This window comes from Podarcis liolepis, assembly GCF_965112155.1.
Source record: "Podarcis liolepis genome assembly, chromosome: 3".
Lineage (NCBI taxonomy): Eukaryota > Metazoa > Chordata > Lepidosauria > Squamata > Lacertidae > Podarcis > Podarcis liolepis.
This window is the reverse complement of record NC_139557.1, coordinates 76,160,222-76,182,562: the sequence shown is the minus strand read 5'-3', so window position 1 is coordinate 76,182,562 and position 22,341 is coordinate 76,160,222. Positions and strand designations below refer to the sequence as shown.

The following is a 22,341-nucleotide window of genomic DNA, read 5'->3' as shown; positions in this document are numbered from 1 at the left end:
TTTGTTATGCTCCTACATTGGTCTTGTCTGACTTGTTCAAAACTTAACAGGGGTTAATTGATCTGCCCTTGGATTTATCTGGTGATGGGGATTTGCGCTTGGTCTTGTGCCTGTTCAAGAAAGGATGCAGTGTTTTGCTGCAGATGTTAGTGTTGCCCAATAGATATTCATCATTATATAATGTTCTCGATAGCGTGTGTATCATGAAATAACCTGTGCTTTGGTGTCTGTTCGCTGGAAACAAAGTTCCTTCTGTGTGATTTGCTTTAAGAATGATACACTGAAGTCTTCCAGAAACAAATATTATACTGTTAGCACATCTCTCGGTTAACTTTAGGACTTCAGTTTGTAACTTGCTTCAGCTTGCTTTTTGCTACATGACCTTTAAAGTTGCTCAGTCAGTTGTAGACTTGAGTTGGTTCTGTTACTGTCATTCTGGCAGTTTTTAACTAAGGTTTCCTCTGCCTGTGAAGCACCTAGTTGTAAGAAATATTTCTCTTGACAAATGTGTCACCTTCAGCATACCTTGAAAAAATTAACACTCGTCCGAGGTCTAGGCTGGCTTACTATGTTCTCTAATAACATCAATGCAGTCATGTCTTTTATCTTTAACACAGTTATTCTTTTCACATTATTGGTCATTATGTTGTCAATTCTTCTAAATACCATATATGCATCCTTGGGTTCATCTTGGTGTATTGATCTAGGAATACATACTCAGAAGCTCAAGAATTCAGCTCATGCTGCTGTCATAGTTCCATATATTACAGGTATGACTGCTTCAAATGACTACTGAAATCTGAGCAATGCTAAACAAATGTCACATGGGTGAGATTGCAATATCCTTGTCAGCTCCGTGGGCTGATGGTAGCTGAGTTTCATCTCTATAATTACTTATTTTCATATTGGGGGGAAATGATTTTTTTCCTATAAGAGAAAATGTGAAGGATTTTTATAAATAATCCTTCTATAACCCTGCATATAATAATTCATTCCAAAATACTAGGGCTTTGCAAACTACTGTAATGCCTATCTCTTACCTATCTGAACTTACTTTTTTGCAAAACTAGTCCTAAGATTTTATTGATCTGCAAATAAAGATTTGGCATGGTTGTGTCATCAAACCACCATGTTACAGTAAGATTTCACGGAAGTATTTGTGTTGCAAACAAAAGTTTGTTTGGATACATAGAACCGGTATTCTTGGGCTTATTTGAACTTGGTGGGACTTACTTTTCAGTCAACATGCATAGGATCAGGTTTTTGCCTTGTGCAGCAAGGCTTTCAAGGTAGATTGCTAGACTCCCTTGGTGTGTGTCGCTTTCCCATGGGGAAAGTAGGAGTGAGAGTCTATTCTAAGACGCAAATGTTTGCATGGGTAAATGTTTAATTAATTCAAAACAAATAATAGTTACTCATTTTAATTTATTAAAATTTATAATTTATAGAAGCAGGTAACATCCAATAATCTAGTTACAGGTAGGTAGCCGTGTTGGTCTGCCGTAGTCAAAACAAAATAAAAAAATTCCTTTGAGTAGCACCTTAGAGACCAACTAAGTTTGTTATTGGTATGAGCTTTTGCATGCATGCACACTTCTTCAGATATCACAGTATATGCATGGTATAATATATTTAAGTATTTAATTTATTAGATGTTAAGAGATCTAGATAGAGTTGAAGGCTGTTTGTAGTTCAAGTAACATTAGCCTCCTTAGCCAGAGCACTGTAAGGAGAAAGCAAGTTCTTGTTTAGTGAGCTGCTGGCTACCTGCAAGGTTCCTACCTCCATGGATGAGAGATCCTTGCCCTTTCTTGTTAATCTGTGGTTTCAGAAAGACTCTTCAGATGGCCAAGACCACACAAGACAGGCTCCTGCTTGATTGCTATTGCCTGGCTTCAGTTCTCAGAATTTTATTTTGCTTATTTATGTACAAAGACTGTTATTTTCAGCTTTCTTAGCAGTGTTTGGTTCTGAATATATTGGTGTTAATTAAGAATCAAAGCACATTTAGCAGATGGAAACTGCTTGAGCCAGGACTGAGTCAACTCTCAAATGAGAGAGAGTTTAACTAGTGAAAAGTAGCTGAAAGGTATTCACTGCTATTGCTGAAGCAAACATGGCAGCAGCTTTTTATGTGTATTGTGTCTCGCTTTCTCTTTGGGGATCACTTTGGTCATGCCTGCACTCCAGAGGCAATAGAATCAGAGACTGGCATGCAGTTGAAATCCTATAGGTGCCCTTTCAGACACCGAATGTGAACAGAAGAGCTTTTTTGTTATTTGACAGAGGGTCTCATTTATGGAAGGAGAGGAGGTGTTTTGCCAATTTCTGGAGAATTTGCAGCTCTCCAGGGCCTACAGGGAAAATGACCCCCGCCCCAGCCTCTATTAGTATGTGCTCAGAGCACCCTTTCTATGAGGACAATTCTGTTCTTGGCTTCTTATAATCCTATAATAATATTTTCATGACATAATAGAAAAGTATTTTCCAGGACCCAAAGGGCTCTGTGTGCCAGTCGAAAGTGCTTCTCTACACACAAATGGAATCAAATGATCCCTCTCCCGTTACATGTAGCTTAAGAGAGTTTCCCAACTCCCAGAAGTTGCATTTCGGGGCATGTGGAGGACTGGATGGGAAGGTGGAAAGGCACCAGTATGCACACATAGCATTATGCATGCACATTATGCATGGCTTTGGATTGCAGTCGTGATACTGTTCTCTTCTGGTACTTCTGTATTGACATTCAGAAAATGCTAGTAGTTACTTTCCCCAGTTAATATCGATTGTGAAGTGCTTTGCTCATATTAGTGCTGCACAGGTTGGCAATAATGGTTGCAACTTGGGTTCAGTACTAGCAAGCTTGAAATATCAGCAATATGATGTAATAAACTCCCCTAGCCAGTCTTGAAGTTTGACCTGATTTTTGCTTTTACAAATGTTACAAGCGGAATCTGCAATAAAATGTAGCATGAGCATGGAGTGCTCCTGTTAGGCTCCATCCAACCGTGTTGCCTTTCAGGATAATCTATTTCATTTCCCCCTCTGCTGGCTGGGGCTGATGAGGTTGCAGACCAAAACTTCAGGAGGGCACCAGGTTGAGAAAGCAAGATGTAGACACTCTGTCTTACCTGTATCTTGCTTTTCAGTGAAACACAGCACGGTGTCAAGTTTTGCTTACATTGACAGGTTGTACTGCAAACCCTTCTTTTATTCAGTGGCCCACCTAGCTTGCTAAACTGCAAATTGTTATCTGTATCTGATTTAAATGTCTGAGGGTCTTGTAAGGGGAACGTGGTACACAAATACACATTGCAGCCTTCTAAACCTACCATAGTTAAAACTCTATTAGTATGACTTCGTTCTTGAAGCAAATGTGTTAAATATTGCACCACTGAAATGCAAAGAAATTGCATATATTTACAAATGGAAAGTGGACATAAAAACACACAGATGGCTATTTCAGGATATGTAGAAAACTTGGCTGTTAAATTGCTTCTCTTAAGAAATTGCAAGCATCTTCTCTTCCAACACATCCCAGGCTGTTCTCATGTCTGTCACACTGTTACACAATGCATTTTGAATTTTCCAGAAATGGCCTGTTAATCTGGTATAAACAGTGTTTTAGATCCAGAGTTGCACTTCTATTTGCAAAAGTGCTAGTGATTCATGGGGGCTGCTAATCTCAGAGGGAGAGGAGTAGTGATTGTCACTATTTATCCTTCCCTTCTGTGCCACCTCCCAGTATGGAACCTCCAACCCAGGGGTCGCCAAGGTTTACCGGCCATGGGCTGGATCACTCCCACGGAGATTGTCCGTGGGCCAGACTGGCGCGGCACAATGCCAGAAATCGCGTCTGCGCATGTCAACGGCACCGTAAATCGCTTCTCCACATGCCCAGATGCTGGAAATCACGCCTGTGCAGAAGCGATTTTTGGCGTCTGGACATGCGCAGACACAGTTTCCAATATCTGCGTGTGCACAGATGCAATATCCGGCGCTGCTTGGCGAGTCCCTGTGCTGCGCTGCGCTGGTTTAGCACAGTGCGTGGTGAACTCGCCAAGCAAGCGGCTTGGTTCGGGGGTGGCTCGTGGGCTGGTAAAACGGTCTTCGTGGGCCGCATCTGGCCCATGGTCCACACGCTGCCAACCCCTGCTCCAACCCGTCAGAGCAGATTTGGGGGGATGGGGACAATGAAGCTGGGGCAATTGTAAATTGTAAATGGAGCCCCATTCATAGGAACTATGAAATTGACCCACTATTTTTGTAGCAAAGGCAATTCTGTTCTTCATTTTTGAGCATTGTATCTCTCGTATCTTATAGAACTTTACTAGAATAGAAAAGCTCTTTGTATTTCACACCTGGTTCTTTGATTAACTTACTTGGATTAGTTCATAGTTTTTGGTATGTGTTTTCTTTCTTAAATTAACTTAGATATCTCTTAGATATGTGCTTTCTGGGCAGAGTTAATTTTGGAGTTTCCTAAAGTACACAGAGGGACACTCCTCCTAAAAGCTGCAACCCAACCTTACCTTTCCCTGCCTTTTACTACATCTTGGGATGGAGAACATGCTAGTGACTGAAATGTGTTTTGTATTCAGCATTCTAAATTGTATAAATCCATTCACTAGATCTTAAATTGTGTTCTTGGATTTTATTAAACCATCCACACACAAACTATTTTCCCTGTGCAAATGACATTCTGTCCAATGCCTCCAAATTTATGCAGTGTCCATTTTAATAATCCTTTGGGAATCTTTTTGTAAAACCAAAGTACTAGGCATTATTCAGAATAATGGCAATGGCTTGGAATATATTATTTTATAGAAGCCAGTCTTAAGGTATAATTGACATTCCACACAGTCTGGAGAAATTCATCTCAGCAAACCTAGCATTCATCCAGCTGTCTGTGTATAATTGCACAGATATGGACTGCCTCTCATTTTAGATACAAACAATTAGAGTGTGAATTTTTTAACCTTCAGTTGAAAACTTCGCTGCATTAAACTACCTAAACATAATGGTGGGTCAACAATGACCATAATTAAGTGAAGATGTATTTTGCAGTCATTGACAGGGTTTTTAAATGTTCCCATGTTTTCCAAATTATATCCCTGCTTGAGATTCTTACAATGTGTTGGCTGTTTGGAATATATCTGAAACATCTTTAGCCTTTATTTTGATGAGTTAGTTTTATAAGATTAGTGCTCTTACAAGCTGGGAAGATTTACTGTCCCAAAGGATACTTTTTCTGTTTTGATTTTTGTCCCCTCACCCCACGGCATTCAATTACTACTCTGAATTTTTATATAATAAAATACATGATAAAAAGCTGTTTCCTCTTCCTAGGTTTGACTATCCTAAGTTTAGATTAAAATAACACCATATTTTAGGAGCCCAGGTGAGCAAGCACTTAGACTTTTAAAATCCATGAAAACAAGGAGAAAACAAATGGAAGGAACTCTGATAGGCAATTTCAGGAAGTACGAGGGGCTGCATAAATGCACCCCTATGCTACAGGTTGCCCACTTGTGGACCATGGGCAGGAATTACCTAACTAGCCCCAACATCAACAGAAGCTCCCAAGCACTGTGATTGGAGAGTGCTGGCTGGGGTGAAATCATTCTAGCCTTCCCGACTCCTTCCTGCCCTCTACTTACCCTGGCATTCTCCTTATATGGTGTTGTAATTATTAATTGCAACATTTCAGAAACACACTGCAGGCTTTCTGAAGAGACTGTTTTGAGTTACAGATCTGCACAAATCAATTCAGAACAAGTCAGTCTGGCCTGAAGTCTGCTTCAGCCCAATCTGGTCAGGATATCTAGACATATTTTAGAAACACGGTCAAATAAATTTTGTACCTTAGTTGTCTATGTAGAATGCTACAGGTCGTGTTACCTTCATCTTTTTGTACTGTAGTGAATATAAGAAATAGGAATTAAAAGCTAAGGTACCACGGAAATGATAGATTTGCTGCTTTTAAATCTACTGTGTTACAACAGACAACATACCAAACTGTATTGTGTCTTGAAACAAAAAGTGCTTAGTCGATGCATAGCGGAAGAAACCTTCCTGCATCGTTAGCTGAGTCCCCCAATGCTGAACATTTGAATAGTCGTCTAATAGTGTTTGCCTAGCTTTATCTGCCATTTTTTACATGGGCTGACGTAAATGTATTGCTATAAAACATTGCAGGACAGGGATTATTCTCATCTGTGAAGCTTGTGCGTCATGCTGTCTTTGTCAGTTAATCTAAATACTTATAACTTCCTTTATATATTTGCTTCAGGCGTGAGTCTGTAGAAATTGGCTTCTGTGCTTAGTTTACTAAAGCCTGTTCATGAGAAATGGCGGCTGCCATCGTCTGCTTTAAAATTTCAGTTGTGCGTGATTTTTGGGCAGTAACTGTCATATATCTCAAAGGGCAAAGCCCCCGTGGGGGTGGGGGTGCCCTTTTCTTTATTACCATTGGAAATTCAGATTTTTCCCCTTAGTGTCGCTGGCTCTGTAACTTCTGTGAGGATATATCCAGCTAGTAGAGGTGATTGTGTAGTCCTCTGCTTGGCTTTTTTCTCCATTCAGATGTTTCATGGGAAACACAATAGGGGGAAATACAGCACGAGCAATCAAAGCAGGGGCTGTATTAACTCCATCTAAGCAATATTCCTTGAAATTTATAGTGCTGTAAGTTGCCTTGTGGGAGGTTGTTTCTGCCTAAAAGTGGAGTGTAAATTAACTAAATTTAGCAAATAAGCTATGTTGGCATTAACCTGTCACAATTGTATTGCCAAGTCCCATTGAGTTCAGTAAGAATTACGTTTAATTATGGATTATAGCACCATAAACGGAGCCTGTTTTGTTATGCAGTTATCTGCCATCTCCTCAACCAATATTCTGTCCCCTCATTTTCTCCCTACTTCCAGGAATGCAGATGTTCAGGGCTAGGATTATAGTGAAAACATGGTTCTGTTTCTCTCACTAACTCCGCCCCCAATTGAAGAAGGGCTGTAGCTCAGTGGTGAAACACATGATTTGCACACAGAATATTGCTGGTTCAGTTTCTGCCATCGCCAGGTTGTGCTTGGAAAGATTCCTGTCTGAAACCCTGGAGAATTGCTGTCATTCAGCGTAGAATGCTGAATTTACAGTCTGACTTGGACTGACAGCTTGCTGTGTTGCAAATGTAATACAATCTAACCTTTAAAAGAAACTACAATCATTTTTAATTTGGGAAGAGTAAACTTGTGGTCCTTCTGTTTCAAACAGGTTGCCTTTTTATGCAACAATTTAAAGGTGTGTACCAAATGCAGTACCGTATTTTTCGCCCTATAGGACACACTTTTCCCCCTCCAAAAATGAAGGGGAAATGTGTGGGTGTCCTATGGGGCGAATGCAGGCTTTTGCTGAAGGCTGGAGAGCGAGAGGGGTCGGTGCGCATCGACCCCTCTTGCTCTCCAGGCTTCAGGAAGCTATCCGCAAGCCCTGGGAGCCCAGCGGGAGTTCCCACTGGGCTCCCTAGGCTTGCAGATAGCGGCCTGCAGCCCGAAACCCGGGGAGCGCAGCGGAGCACACCCTGGGCTTTGGGCAGCTCTCCACAAGCCTTGGGAGCCTGGCAGGAGTTCCCGCCGGGCTCCCAAGGCTTGCGGATAGCAGCCTGTTCTGAGGGCTGGGGTTGGGGGAAGCTCGGGCTTCCCCCGCCCCAGCCCTGCACCTGGGGGGGGGGGAATATATTTTTTTCTTTATCCCCCCCTCCAAAACTAGGTGTGCCCTATGGGCCGGTGTGCCCTATAGGGTGAAAAATACGGTAATTCCTAAAATGATATAAACTAACACCCCAATACAGAGCCATCAGAATGACGATATGTATATTCCTGTTTCTTCCTCTCTCTCTCTCTCTCTCTTTTGCTTTTGTTTACATAGAGGCTCATATTTCACAAACTTTAATGTCTTAATGGCCACCAGAGTTAAACTCGATTATTGGGAAATCAATAGGCCAAAACACGAAAGCATGACTCTGAAGAAAAGTTCACATGCAAGATGTAGAATAAGGACCAGCAAGTTCATAAAATAGGCATATTTACTCATTTCTGGTTTCTGTTGGTAGTTCTTCCAGTTGCTGTTAACTCATTGAAAATACACTGGGGTAGAACTGGTTTTCAAAACACAAGACTTACAAAAGTTAGCATCATATATTGTCTTTATTGTAGAGCAGTGCACATAGGGGGATGAGGGGATGGATGCCCAATTTTTAAAACTAAAGATAGCAATGAATCCACTGATTTGAGCTCTATTCATATTCAGTATAATATATGCAGAAGCAAGCTAGCCCACCTCCTAGCCAGTCTCTGGTGCCCCCCGGCCAGCCGGCTTAGCCCTCCAAGGCCTAGGACAAGTGCACCTGGCTGCTCCCCCCACCTGTATATACCTGTGATTAGAAGGGGGAAATTTATAGATTACTGTGACTGCCATGTAATTTCTGTTGGTGAGGACCTCGTGCTTGGTTCTGTGAGAACGCAGAAATGAATTCAGCTGTTAACATTATAAAATTGTAAACTAGTCTAAGGCTTATTGTCTAATCCCCTCTATGGCAATTCAAACAACTATGACACAGAAAACAAGCTCATGTTACAAGCCCCGCATCTTAAAATTTCTCAGAATTTGAAGCCGTTTATTTCATTTATTTCATCATTGCTTGGAGGGAGGAGTGACTCACAGGGTACTTTCTCGTTTTCATAGTATACAGAATTAGAAACAGATGTTTGGAAAGTTAATGCATGGTCGAATAACTCCCACGTGGAGTAGAATATCACAACAGAGCTTAGTAAAATCTAGACAGGTGGGAAAAATAACTTGCTGTAGATATGTGACCGTTCCCAGTTGTGGTGTTTGGTTCTGATAAAGTGGTCTGATTACCCGGCATATATTTTAACACATTGCATGTCATGCACATTCCTGAATATTGGATATTTAATAATTTTTGGCCAGCCACAGCGTGTTAGCTGTAAAGGTACATAGTTTTCTAGTAAATGGTTTTTGTTGTTGTCATCAGGATTTTTTGCGGTAGCCTTGGCAATAGATCTTGTACTATTCGCTTGTTCCACATATAGTGGATGTCTGAAATGACTGAATATATGCTCCATTGCTCAATAATCCCTCTTGCTAATTGAGGCTGTCACTTTACTTTGAATTAAAATTTTATTGATTCCAGGAAGTAAAGTAGTTATTTCTCTCCTTGACAAACTTTGTCAAGTGTGAATTTAATGACAAATCTGTTTTTTGTCTTCTCAGGATGACCCAAATAACGTTAATGCATTAAACAACAAAGAACAACGCAGTAATAATGGGAACGAAAAATTGCAAAACATCGAGACCCTACCTCCAGGTATTTGAACAGTATTTCTTCATTTTAGAGTAAAGTATGGACCAGTTATGAAAATTATCTTCTAATAGCAGGAGTAGGAAATATGCTTGGTATATGCATGAAGGGGACAGGTGTGTTTTAAGGTTTTCATAAGTCATCATAAATACAACTGAACAATAAAATGTTAGAACCTGTAAGACTGCAATCCTATATCCATTTACTTGGGAGTCAGCATCGTGAACTCTACAGCAGGCATGTATAGGATATTATTTTGTTTTTTACATTTTGATTTAATGTTTGCTGCTTTTGCAGCAACTAAGCACAGCAACAATAAAACATTAACAAATAAAGACATCACTTCTCAATATATAAATACACAGAAAAGATATACTGTAAAGACAGAGTAAGATTAAGAGTCTCATGCTCTACAGAGCTATCCCAGCTCTACAACAATAAATGAATCAAAACAAGAAAGATACTGTAAATTAATCAGAACAGTATAAATTGCAAAAGTATGAACCAAGCAACCCTTCATCAACCCCCCCCCCAACGTCATGAAACAAGTCTCCCCCATCTTTCACCCAGGGTGCATGCACTTCTGTCCCACTTCTCATCACAGGGAGCAGGTATCCCCAGGATGATTTCGCCCTCGAGTAGAAACCAGATTGAGAAGTTTAGGTAACCAGCTTCTTATTATAACTAGATCCTGGAGAGAGAGAAAATCATACAAGGCATACAACATCCCAATCCTCACCTGTTTCCCAGCCAGGGCGGCCAGATCCGCAACAGTCGGTTCTCAATCTGGAGTGCGGAAAAGCTTCCATTCTCCCTCTGTATTATCCCAAAAGGCAGATAATAAGTATCCTATACCATTCCACAGTGAACTTCCCTGAGACCTATAGGTATAGGGTGGTATACAAATTTTATAAATATAATAATAATAATAATAATAATAATAATAATAGAGAGCATAGGTTTTTAAAAACAAAGGAGCAGATCAGCAAATTAAAACTCAAGAGAAGTGGCATCCCCAAAGGAAAATTATTCCCCTTCTAGTTGGCCCACCAATGATGCCCTGCTGCATGGTGTGCAATATCCTCTGGATATTGTACAACTCCGTAGGCCCTGCCCTGATAAAGAGTTGCTAATGCCCTGTGCTTCCTTGTCACCTTCCCAAACATGCTGTCTTTATAGGCAACTAACCCAAGGTACGGCTGTATGTGATAATTGTTATAACTGGTTTTTTCCTCCAATGAAAGCTTTGCCCCTGAAAATCTCAGTATCATTAATATGTAAAGTCCCCAGTCATTGCAATTGTGGGGAGAGGCCCCAAGTGGCAGTGTTTGCTAAAGGATGACACTTAAAGCATCAAGATGACAGTGGTTTTATACCATGTTTTAGAGAATAAGCAACTCGTAACTGAATCTTCAGCATAAGCAAATGCTAGGAAGCTTCTGGACATTGTGGTTGACTAGGCTATGATACTCATCATTGCCAAGAGCAATCTCCGAAAAATGAAATGTGTCACTAGTCATATATTTTGCTTCTGGGCTGTTCTGGAATAGCTGTGAGAAACTGTGTCAGTGCACAGCTTTGGGGGTACTAAAGCACAGAAAGTGAAATGTGTATACAGTGGTGCCTCGCAAGACGAAATTAATTCGTTCCGCAATTCTCTTCGTCTTGCGGTTTTTTCGTCTTGCGATGCACGGTTTCCCATAGGAATGCATTGAAAATCAATTAATGCGTTCCTAGGGAAACCGACTTCAGACCAGGTCCGGGGACAGTCTGTCCCCGGACCTCGTCTGAAGGCTGGGGGGGGGGGACAAGGGCTTTTCTTCCCACCCCCAGCATTTTAAAAAACCCCGGAACAGCGGAGGACTTCTCCGCTGTGCGGGGCGATCTTAAAATGCTGGCGGGCGGCATTTTAAAATCGCCCCGGACAGCGGAGGACTTCTCCGCTGTCCGGGGCGATTTAAAAGCCCCTGGGAAGGCAGGCAGGGGGGACAAAGACTTTTGCCCCCCGCCAGCCTTCAGAAGAGGTCCTGGACCTCTTCTGAAGGCGGGCGGGGGGCCAAAGTCTTTGCTCCCCCCCCCCGCCTGCCTTCAAAAGGTGTCCCCGCTGCGGCGGGAGGTGTCCCCTGCCCCCCGCCCGGCTTCGGAGCACCGGGAGAAGCGATCTCCCTTCAGCCGCTTGCAGCAAAAGATGTTGGGGGAAGCGGGGAAGCGAAGCGCTTCGCTTCCCGCTTCCCCCGACATCTTTTGCTGCAAGGGGCTGGGGGGAGATCGCTATCTCCCCCCAGCCCCTTGCTTTAGAAGAGGTGCGGGGGAAGCGGGAAGCGAAGCGCTTCGCTTCCCGCTTCCCCCGACATCTTTTGCTGCAAGGGGCTGGGGGGAGATCGCTATCTCCCCCCAGCCCCTTGCTTTAGAAGAGGTGCGGGGGAAGCGGGAAGCGAAGCGCTTCGCTTCCCGCTTCCCCCGACATCTTTTGCTGCAAGGGGCTGGGGGGAGATCGCTATCTCCCCCCAGCCCCTTGCTTTAGAAGAGGTGCGGGGGAAGCGGGAAGCGAAGCGCTTCGCTTCCCGCTTCCCCCGACATCTTTTGCTGCAAGGGGCTGGGGGGAGATCGCTATCTCCCCCCAGCCCCTTGCTTTAGAAGAGGTGCGGGGGAAGCGGGAAGCGAAGCGCTTCGCTTCCCGCTTCCCCCGACATCTTTTGCTGCAAGGGGCTGGGGGGAGATCGCTATCTCCCCCCAGCCCCTTGCTTTAGAAGAGGTGCGGGGGAAGCGGGAAGCGAAGCGCTTCGCTTCCCGCTTCCCCCGACATCTTTTGCTGCAAGGGGCTGGGGGGAGATCGCTATCTCCCCCCAGCCCCTTGCTTTAGAAGAGGTGCGGGGGAAGCGGGAAGCGAAGCGCTTCGCTTCCCGCTTCCCCCGACATCTTTTGCTGCAAGGGGCTGGGGGGAGATCGCTATCTCCCCCCAGCCCCTTGCTTTAGAAGAGGTGCGGGGGAAGCGGGAAGCGGGAAGCGAAGCGCTTCGCTTCCCGCTTCCCCCGACATCTTTTGCTGCAAGGGGCTGGGGGGAGATCGCTATCTCCCCCCAGCCCCTTGCTTTAGAAGAGGTGCGGGGGAAGCGGGAAGCGAAGCGCTTCGCTTCCCCGCTTCCCCCGACGTCTTTTGCTGCAAGGGGCTGCGGGGAGATCGCTATCTCCCCGCCGCCCCTTGCTTCAAAAGAGAAGACCCGCTGTCCCCCGGGCAAGCTTCGAGGGAAATTCGTCTTGCGAGGCAACTCGAAAACGAAAAAACCTTTCGTTTTGCGAGTTTTTCGTCTCGCGAGGCGTTCGTCTTGCGGGGTACCACTGTACACTAAAACAATAATAGTGCACAATAGTATGGCGTATCAGATTCAAGGTTCGGTTCTTTATTTTGAGTGAGTGAGAGGGGTGGGGGACTGTATTGTTTCTTTCACCAGGACTTTGAGCTATGGATTAAAAAAGGAAGACCAGAAGGAATAGAAGCCAAGCTTATTGCTCCCTTTTTAAATAAATTAGAATTAATATTAAAACTAAACCCATAGTTGTGCCTGAAATTCTCCATGTTATTCATGGGCAGCAAAAAACGGGCGGGGGGGATGATATTTCACTTATAGTTTAGGGGGACCCCAAAAAGAGAAATTCTTAGAAAATGTATGTTCCTCTTCTGAGAAATTGTAGCCCAGCTTAATTTTTAATTCTAGATAAGCAGGCCATATTTTGATATTGTTTTTTCCTAGTAAGTGCACACTAAAGTACAAAGTGCTGTCTGCTTATGACATTTCCTGGTGGTTTTATATTAATTGCTGCACTGTTTCCAGCTTATTAATCCACTTTAACATATAGGTTTGGATCCAGACTGCTCCCTAGGCAAGCAGAAGGCATTTTTATCTTGTATAGCTATCCCAATTACCCCTTCTTGCCATAGCCCCACATTTTGTGACTCTTAGCAATGGCTTTGTCAGAGAGTACACAGACTGCAGGGACACGGGTGGCGCTGTGGGTTAAACCACAGAGCCTAGGACTTGCCGATCAGAAGGTCGGCGGTTCGAATCCCTGCGATGGGTTGAGCTCCCATTGCTTAGTCCCTGCTCTTGCCAACCTAGCAGTTTGAAAGCACGTCAAAGTGCAAGTAGATAAATAGGTACCACTCCACCGGGAAGGTAAACGGCGTTTCTGTGTGCTGCTCTGGTTCACCAGAAGCGGCTTAGTCATGCTGGCCACATGACCTGGAAGCTGTATGCCGGCTCCCTCGGCCAATAAAGTGAGATGAACGCAGCATCCCCAGAGTCGGTCACGACTGGACCTAATGGTCAGGGGTCCCTTTACCTTTACCTTTACACAGATTGCAATGAGATGAAGACAGGAAAGGTCCATATCCTGAGCAGAGCTTTGTTCATTATCACTTCATCCAACCCATTACTCTTCTACCAAGGGTTTAGAGTGACACCTGTGTTATCTGACTAGTAACCCTGTTGAATGGGCATGCATAAGAACAATAACTGCATGTCCACCAGATCCTGCTGTGGGCTATCAAGTTGTTAGAATGACACTTGGACACCACTTCTGTTAGCTGCAAATAATCTCTTTGGCAGAGCCTTTGATAGAAAACACACACGCCTACTACTAACCTGGTGATAAAGATCATAGCCTCTTGGAGCGTCCTTCATCTCTCTTCCTATGTTCACTTTGGCATATAAATCTGACCCTGGGCATTGAAGCAATAAGCATTATTGTGTCCAGTTGGAATGGCTTTAGTCTGTTGATAATTCTGTGTGCTAGCTTCATCTTTTAAGATCACAAACCAGTAGGAAAAGAATATGGGCTTTTGCAAGCCATTAAGTTTTACAAGGTAAACAGATGTTCTGTGTTTTGAAATTCTGAACAGAATTTTCTGAATCCTGCAAAACTTGATGACCTCACTGCTGTTAATAAAGTATGAGGATTATAGCTCACTGAATTTAGTAGTGCCGGCTTATGCAGGACATAAAAACCTGAGCTTCCCTTTTGACACTCAACTTAAAGAAAGATTTATATGCAGCTTTGTGAATTAATGTGTCCCAGCCCGCAAATGCTACTATCATTTTAAAATTGTACCAAAATTTTATGACCACACACTTTGTAATGAAAGACTTGCAGTTGACCTTTTTAATAAAGTAGTAATTAATATGCTTTAATCTTTTAATTTTATCTGTGATAAATATTAATAAAACTAAGGTTGAGACTAACAAAGGTTGAATAAATCTAAGCACACTTTATAACTAATATTTCCTCTTTGGCTACTTTCCCAGTATTGGCTCCTCCATTTACATCCGATCCTATTACCAAAGAATGTGATCAGTACTGCTTTGCACTGAGTACCTTATTGTTGGCCTGTCACTTCTGAATCTGTTTTCTGATTATGTCTAATCTGAGACAGGCTGTCTGATCCTTGTTCTGAAGTGTTGGAAAGGACTAGATGGGAGCAGAGCATGACATTAGAAAGGAGGTGAAGGTAGACTTGCATCCAGCAATGTTCTTCTGCTGATACAAGACTAGTTGACCTAGCAGAGGCTTGAGTTGAATAGAAAGGCGGAAGATGTGACTTCTGGAGATTCCCCCTTTCTCCTGCACCCTTTCCCACATTGCTACCTATTGGTCTTCTGACTCTCCAAAGCAAATTTTGGGGGCAAAGAGCTGATTTGGGGACCCAACAAAGATTGTACCCCCTCTAGTTATGGAAGTCTCCGCTGGATCAAATACTCTCTCATCAGAGGAAGGACACAATTGAGTTAATACAGGTTTCTGAAACACTTCATTATCTCTTACCATGTCCCTCCAGCAGTATACTCTTCAAAATAAGCAAATATGCTTCCTTTTCTCTCCAGCGTTTATAGTGTCACCTTGCTGACATAAACAGCAACCAGCAAAAACTGACCCAAATTCTTTTTGAATCTGTCAACCTGAATTCAGGGATGAATCAAGGCTTTGAGTCTCCTTAGGCACAGTTAACTAGATGCTTTGTGCCTGAAGCAGTGTGACTGAATGTAGCTCCCTCTTGTATTAGAACTGTAGTTACATTCTCATTCTTGCTGAGTTCACATCCATAGCAGTTGTGGAAGGACTCCAAATCCAAGGTGAAACAATAGTTCATGTTGCTATGTTAACATTGATGAGAGAGTTTATTGTGTTGCATATAAACTAAATGTCTTTAAATGTAGAAATTGGTAAGCAAGTTGATGTTAAGTATGTATATTTAAAAAGTATTTCAAGTAAATGGCCTATCTGTTTTTCAGACCACTTCTTGCCTGCTAATGTTTTTCAGCTTAACAAAACAACCCCCTAATGGCCTCCAGAATCAAATAAAAGAGTGTTTTTAGGGTTACAATAGCATTGGGTTCCATGAAGGATCCAGATTCCTGGGCCAAAAGTCCAAGAAAGACATTTAAAACAAAACTTACTTGATAGAGGTGCTGCTAAGTAATTTGCTCTGAGATGGCAAAAGGATAAATGCTCCCTAAATCAAATTTTACTTTGAAATGCAAATGTCATTTTGCACTCAGAAGATGTGCTCTGGAAGTTGAACATATTTCTTGAGATTGAGTTTGTGTGTTTTGCAGTGTGCTTATATTGAACAAATGTCACAGTTATGCAGAGAATTTCAAATTTATACTATCGTGTTTATCTGCATTGCTGTAACCTCTGGAAAAAAGTGCAGTGGATGAGTAGAAAACAAATACTGGTCTCACTGATTGTGTAAGAAAACGGCACATTACCTAGTTCATGTTATAAATAGCTTCGTTGCTATTAACAATTGTAAGGATGGCATATTTAAAGTCAAGTTCTTAAATGTTTCATTGGCAGCAGGGCTTCCTTAAAGCAGGTCTGTCGTGATGCGTGCTATAACTTGTAAACTGAATTATGCATGAAGCTGATGCTACGTTTTGTGGAATATTTTTGTTGATTATGGAATTAATCAGTGGATGCACTTCAGAGCGCACACAGGCTTTACAAGTAACAGTTGCCCCCAGGTCCCGCTTGTGTGATTTCCACAGGCATCTGGTTGGCCACTGTGAGAACAGATGGGCCACTAGCCCGATCCAACAGGGATCTTCTTACGTTCTTACACTCTTATCTTTCAGAAATATTATTAATAAAATAATAATGAAATGTTACTAATATTTAATGTCTCCATTAAAAAGTGAAGGCCACAACTCCCCCAATTTTGGACCTGTTGGTTGTTTGAGGTCCCATGCTAACTTCTATTTAAACTGGTATTTAAGGAGAAGCTGAGCCTCTTTTGCCTTGTCATATGATACAACCTATTTTAGGATGGATTCTTCCTGTAATCTTATCAGGCGCATGCCAAGTATGAATGCAAGTACCGGTTTCGATTGCTTAACTGTTAACAGAGAACTACTATGGTGTAATACTGGAACTTGCATTTCATTCCCCACTCCACATCCCCCCCCCCTTTTTTTTTGCATTGTACCATGATTGATTCATTGCTTTGCCAGTTATGCCTCTGGGCACCAGCAGGCTCAGTATTATTCAATCATAGCCATAATTCACTTTGGGCTGAATAGGGACGTTCTGCCAGCCTCTCTAGTGTAGGACTTACCCTTAATCAGACGCTACTTATTTGAGCTTTCTTTTTGGAAGGAAAAGCAGGGTACAAATGCTGAAATAGGGAATAGTTGCAAAGTGGCTTAAGCCTTAGGACATTTCTTATTCTACTGGAATGTTAGAATAGTGGAGTTAATGCAAGATCTAGAAATCTTTCCTTTCCTTCAAAGGGATCACAACACAAGCCTCTTTTAACACCTTATACATTTGAAGCCTCTTTAAGTGCTATGTATAACTTGAACCCAAATAGACTTGAACCCCAATAGATCCTGTTAAATTCAGTAGTTCATGTGTATCTGTTGACCAGGTGTATCTGAGCCAAACTGAAATGGAGACAGTTTACCCTTACTTGTGCTTCATATCATTTATGCGTATGCATTTTTTATGATAATGCATTCCAGAGAGAGAGGGGTGGGAGGGAGAGATCTTATGTAGGTTTATCAGTGGTTTATGATGTTTTGCTGCACCTACTCATTCAGTTCATTAACTTGTAAGGCTAGAGTTGTTGGATCGAAGCAGATTTAGTCCCATCAGGGTCAACTGGCTTAGCTGGAATTAAATCATATTACTTCATCTCCAGTGGTTTGTGGACAAGTCAATGGTCTCTTTCTCAGCTATAAGTGATCACCAAAGAAAGAAAGAAAAGTAAGCAGAGTCGCTGGGGTAAAGAACCCTTTTAAGGTCCAAAATACACATTATGTTAAGAGCTTAATTGCATTTAAAGCGACTGGGTTTTCAAGCCTGAATGGCCACTGCTGAGAGAGGAGAGGGATTAGAACGGTCACAGTATTGGGGAAAACGTAACCCACATGAATGCATACCTGCACACACCAGGCTCACAGTCTCCCTCTTGAACTGTTGTTTGTCACTGCAGCTTGGGGGATGTGACTTGCATCGAGCAGGAGCAAACCCTTAAACCTCTTCCTCTTGGTCTGTCACCGTCCCAATTAGGCTGTGTTGAAATTCAGAACCAGACCAAAATGCTTGCTGCCTGAGAGAATGACAAGATGGCACTTTCCATTCTGTTTCTTTATTTAAATTTATTTCAATACATCTTTTTATCTGAGGATCGCAAGGCAGTTTACAGATATAAAAGTACATTCCATAAAAGTGCATTCCATGCACAGAAGCAGACTAGACAGACCACTGAATCTTACTGGGGACACAGCAGTGTCAACTACACCTGAGGGCAGCAGGCTAGCTTAAGGAAGTACAGTAGAACCTCTACTTATGACCGCCTCTACCTGGGCCCGTTCCAAGTTGCGACCAGGTAAATACCAGGTTTGCTGTGATTCGTGCACACGCAGAAGCCGCCGCCGTATACACATGCGCAGAAGCGCACTGCTGCTGAATGCGCCTGCGCACAGCGGTGCTTCTACCAGCGACCTGGATCGACTTATGGACGGACCTCCGGAACTGATTACGTCCATAAGTAGAGGTTCCACTGTATAGAGCTAGACATGTGGGTGCATACAGCCCTGTCTTCCAACACTCCTCTGCATCTGCTGTCTTAAGGCAGCCCCCTCACTGTGCCTAATGGCAGGGCCAGCCCCAGCTAAGTTAGTTTATTTTTTTTATCATTTTAACTTCCTTAATGCATTTAATGCAACATGTAGTTTTGCCCCACTTTAAGTTTTTCACAAGTTCTGCATTAGGTTTTAAATCTGAGCCGCTGGGGCATAGTTGTTGTTGTTATTTTACAACAAAGTGCATGGTACTTGCAGAACCTTGTAATAAAATGCTACTGATAGGGCTGGCATGGAAGACTCTTTAGCCATGTTTGGAGTCTCAAAGCCAGGATCTGCATGAGCTCCAGGCACCCATATGCAGCCATTTTGTTTTTCCTTTCATGTGAATGAATAAAGAAACAAGCTAGAATGCTGCAGTTAACCCAACTTTCTGTTACATCCGAACATGCCAGCGTACGGAAGCCAACTTAAATTGTGTTTCATATTCTGACTTCTTTGGAAGCCACTAACCATAGTTCCTACTTTGGATAGAATAGGAAGCTGTGGTTAACTGGGGCTTTTGGGGTTGCTTGTGCTAGAGTGAGTGAACAAAGGGGCAAGCAAGTAGCTTCATATATGTGCCTGAAACGTTTGCATATCTTGGCTCATTTAACCAAAATTTAATAATTCAAATGTGGCCGGTGTGTGGCTGGTGGGGAGGAGGAACCTGTTGAGTTGGAAAGAAAGATGTCACCCGCCTTTCTGACTATTTATAAATGTTACTGTGCTTCTCTGTTAATTGTATATTGTCTTTACAAAACCAGCATTTTGTGTTTGAATCTTTTAACACCAGATTTTCCTTTTCTTAGGGAAAGTTAGGTGGCAAGATTTTGACCAGGAAGCTTATGTTGGAGTCACCATGGTCAAAGCTGGCCAAGACCCATATGCCCGTAATAAGTTTAATCAAGTGGAAAGTGACAAGCTCCGCATGGACAGAAGTGTACCAGATACTAGACATGATCAGTAAGTACCAATTTGCTGTATATATTGGCTTCCTTTAAGTAACTTTGCCTCTCCCCCCCCCAACCTTTTTAAAGTGGGACACATTCATTCATAGGAGGCCCACATGCTATCTGAAATCATATAGACACATGTTTTCTACCTCATTAAGAACTAAGGCTTGGGTCTTTGGGGCCTGATCATTGATTAACTAGGTTCAGTGTTGCTACCTTGTTTATTTTTTTTGCATGGCATCAGTTTGTCTTCCAAAGCTATGCCTATTTGTCATGTGGCTTCATATCCAAGGTAAACTCCCTTACAAGTTGGCAAAACAAAGTCAGCCCCTTATTTCCCAGTTAGTGGCTTCTTTTAGCCCCCTCTTTAAAATTGTAGTCTTTCAGATATTTACAAAGGATGAAGCCAGTGGAAATGTGGCCGTCTCTAGTTCTAAATGTGCTATTTCAGTATTCAAGCTTTTCATAATATAATGTAAGGATCGGCCTCTATTCAGACAGAAGCTTTAAAATAATTGAGGGTCTATTGGAATGTATAAAATAGACTAAAGATAAAAGTACCTGCCCTGCTATGCATGGAGAAAAAACATTTATATATATTTTTTCCTTCCTGTGTCATGTGTTTAAAAGAGGCCTAGAAATTCATGAAGGCTACCTGCCCCGATTAATTCTGGAGTGGAATAAACAAAGGATTAACAAGGCTTTTCAGTCATATTGCCAGTGAGACTTTTAAGCAGCTTAATTTCATATGGACCCTTCAAATATTTTGAGGATTTGGTTCACTTTAGAAGGCCTATATTCAGCTTGGACTATTAAACCTGATCAAATGAATTGCTTTAGACACAATTTTCTGCTGTCATTGGTAGGAATCGATTTAAACATAACTGGTGCACCACACTGCTCTTAAGCTACAAGCATGTTGTGATTATTATACTTTTTCAGTTTGACAACTAGTTTTAATGGGATACCGTTGTGCAGATGACTCACAGCTTGATTTATCCACTGTTGAGGACTGTCTGAGCCATTTAGGATGAGCTTCCTCTTTCGAAGGTCTTCAACCTAATAAGAGTCTGCCTTGCCAAAATGCCACCTCGCACAGAAATGATAAATCTTAGTGCAGCATGGATCTTGGTATTGGTACCCACCCTGTGGAACGCCTTCCCAGCAGATGTCAAGAAAATAAATAGCTATCTGACATTTGGAAGACATCTGAAGGCAGCCCTGTATAGGGAAGGTTTTTATGTGTGATGGTTCACTGAAGTTTGCTAGAAGCCACCCAGAGTGGCTGGGGCGACCCAGTCAGAAGGGCAGCTTATAAATAAGAAATTACTATAATAATAAGTGGACAGAGATGATGTGAGAGTTTTGAGTGGTTACAAAAGTTGGTATCCTCTCCATTGTGCCTAGGAACAGAGGTAGACCTTGCACCTATGCAAGGGAACGCTTCAAAAACACAATTCTTGCAACATAAGGATAACATTTCTACAGAGGCCTATATGACAATTGGTACTCTGTGGCATGTACTCAAATGTCAGCAACATTCAGAATACCACACACATAGAAACATAGAATTGTAGAGCTGGAAGGGACCCTGAGGGTCATCTAGTCATGCAGAACAGCCCCAGAACTCCCCCACCAGTTCTCAAATCACAATCTTTAACGCTGTTCCTGAGCTTATTTTAGCAGTTTATTTGCAGTTTATTTTTTACAGCAGCAGCAATTGTTCATCAGACTTTTCTGCCATTCCTCCTCTCCTACAAGATATAATATGGATGCCTGCTGTGAATCTTTCAGTAAGCATCTCTGCTTAGATGGCGCCGCTAAACATAAGCGGTCTAATGCTTGAAATGCTTTGTGTTTCTGTCAAGGTGTCAACGGAAGCAGTGGCGGATAGACTTGCCAGCTACCAGTGTGGTAATCACCTTTCACAATGAGGCACGATCGGCTTTGCTTCGAACAGTTGTCAGGTATTTCTGAGAACAATTTCTTCACCTGCAAGGGGCTGCTCTAATGTGGTGATATATGGTGATAATATGAATTGAAATTTTATCAAATGAAATTCATTGATTCCTCTCTTTTTTTAGTGTTCTCAAGAAAAGCCCGTCACATCTTATCAAGGAAATCATACTTGTAGATGACTACAGTAATGATGGTGAGTATTCATACAGGATTCTGCTCCTGAAGTCATCTTAAGAAGATTAAAATAACATATTGAAATAGTTGTTGAACCTCTAGTGGATTTCTTTTTGGTTGTGGTTGTCAGGGTCCTACCTAGCCTGTAGCAACCAAAGCTAACACTTTCTTTATGATGTCATGAATGAAATAGCTTGTTGTTGGCATCCATCTGTCAATGGGGTGTACCTCTGGAGTTGTAGAAAAAGCTCACACCCTGCACAAATCCAGAGTGGTGTCCCTAAGGCGGCTGGATGGCACCTTGTACACCTCCATCCAGCACCTCTTGCAGCCAAGCTGGTGCCAAGCATATTGCTCTGCTTTCCTTTGGACCACATCAACAAGGCTGGGGTGTGTGTGTCTTGTTGTCTGGGCAGCCCAGGACCTTCATACACACTGCCTAGGCTTGCAACCCAGGGAGGTCACTTCAGTGCTGCTAATACAGCAATTTGACTTGTGATCACAAGCAGTTGATCTATCTAGTTGCTTGAGCTGAGTTTCCATCTATCTATTTATTTATAGAGGGATTTATATACCTGTAAATCACACAACATATCACAGCAGTGTACCTTAAAAAGATGATAATCAAACAATAAAAACATTTTTAAAAACCACTATTTAAAAGCAGAATGTTTAAAAACAAATTTAAGTAGTATTCAGCTGAATTTTTTTACTCATGCTCATAGTTAAAGAACCCCTGACCATTAGGTCCAGTC

At 42.3% G+C, this 22,341-nt stretch overlaps 1 protein-coding gene across 1 annotated transcript in view; it reads left to right on the top strand.

Moving 5' to 3' along the window:
• The window catches only part of GALNT2 (polypeptide N-acetylgalactosaminyltransferase 2), a 69,448-nt gene that overhangs the window by 20,483 nt on the left and 26,624 nt on the right, over positions 1–22,341 (top strand). Inside the window, exons 2-5 of the mRNA XM_083496894.1 lie at positions 9,289–9,382; positions 19,310–19,463; positions 21,322–21,420; positions 21,538–21,605. Coding sequence (XP_083353020.1) covers positions 9,289–9,382; positions 19,310–19,463; positions 21,322–21,420; positions 21,538–21,605 — 415 coding nt within the window. The remainder of the gene's footprint in view (positions 1–9,288; positions 9,383–19,309; positions 19,464–21,321; positions 21,421–21,537; positions 21,606–22,341) is intronic.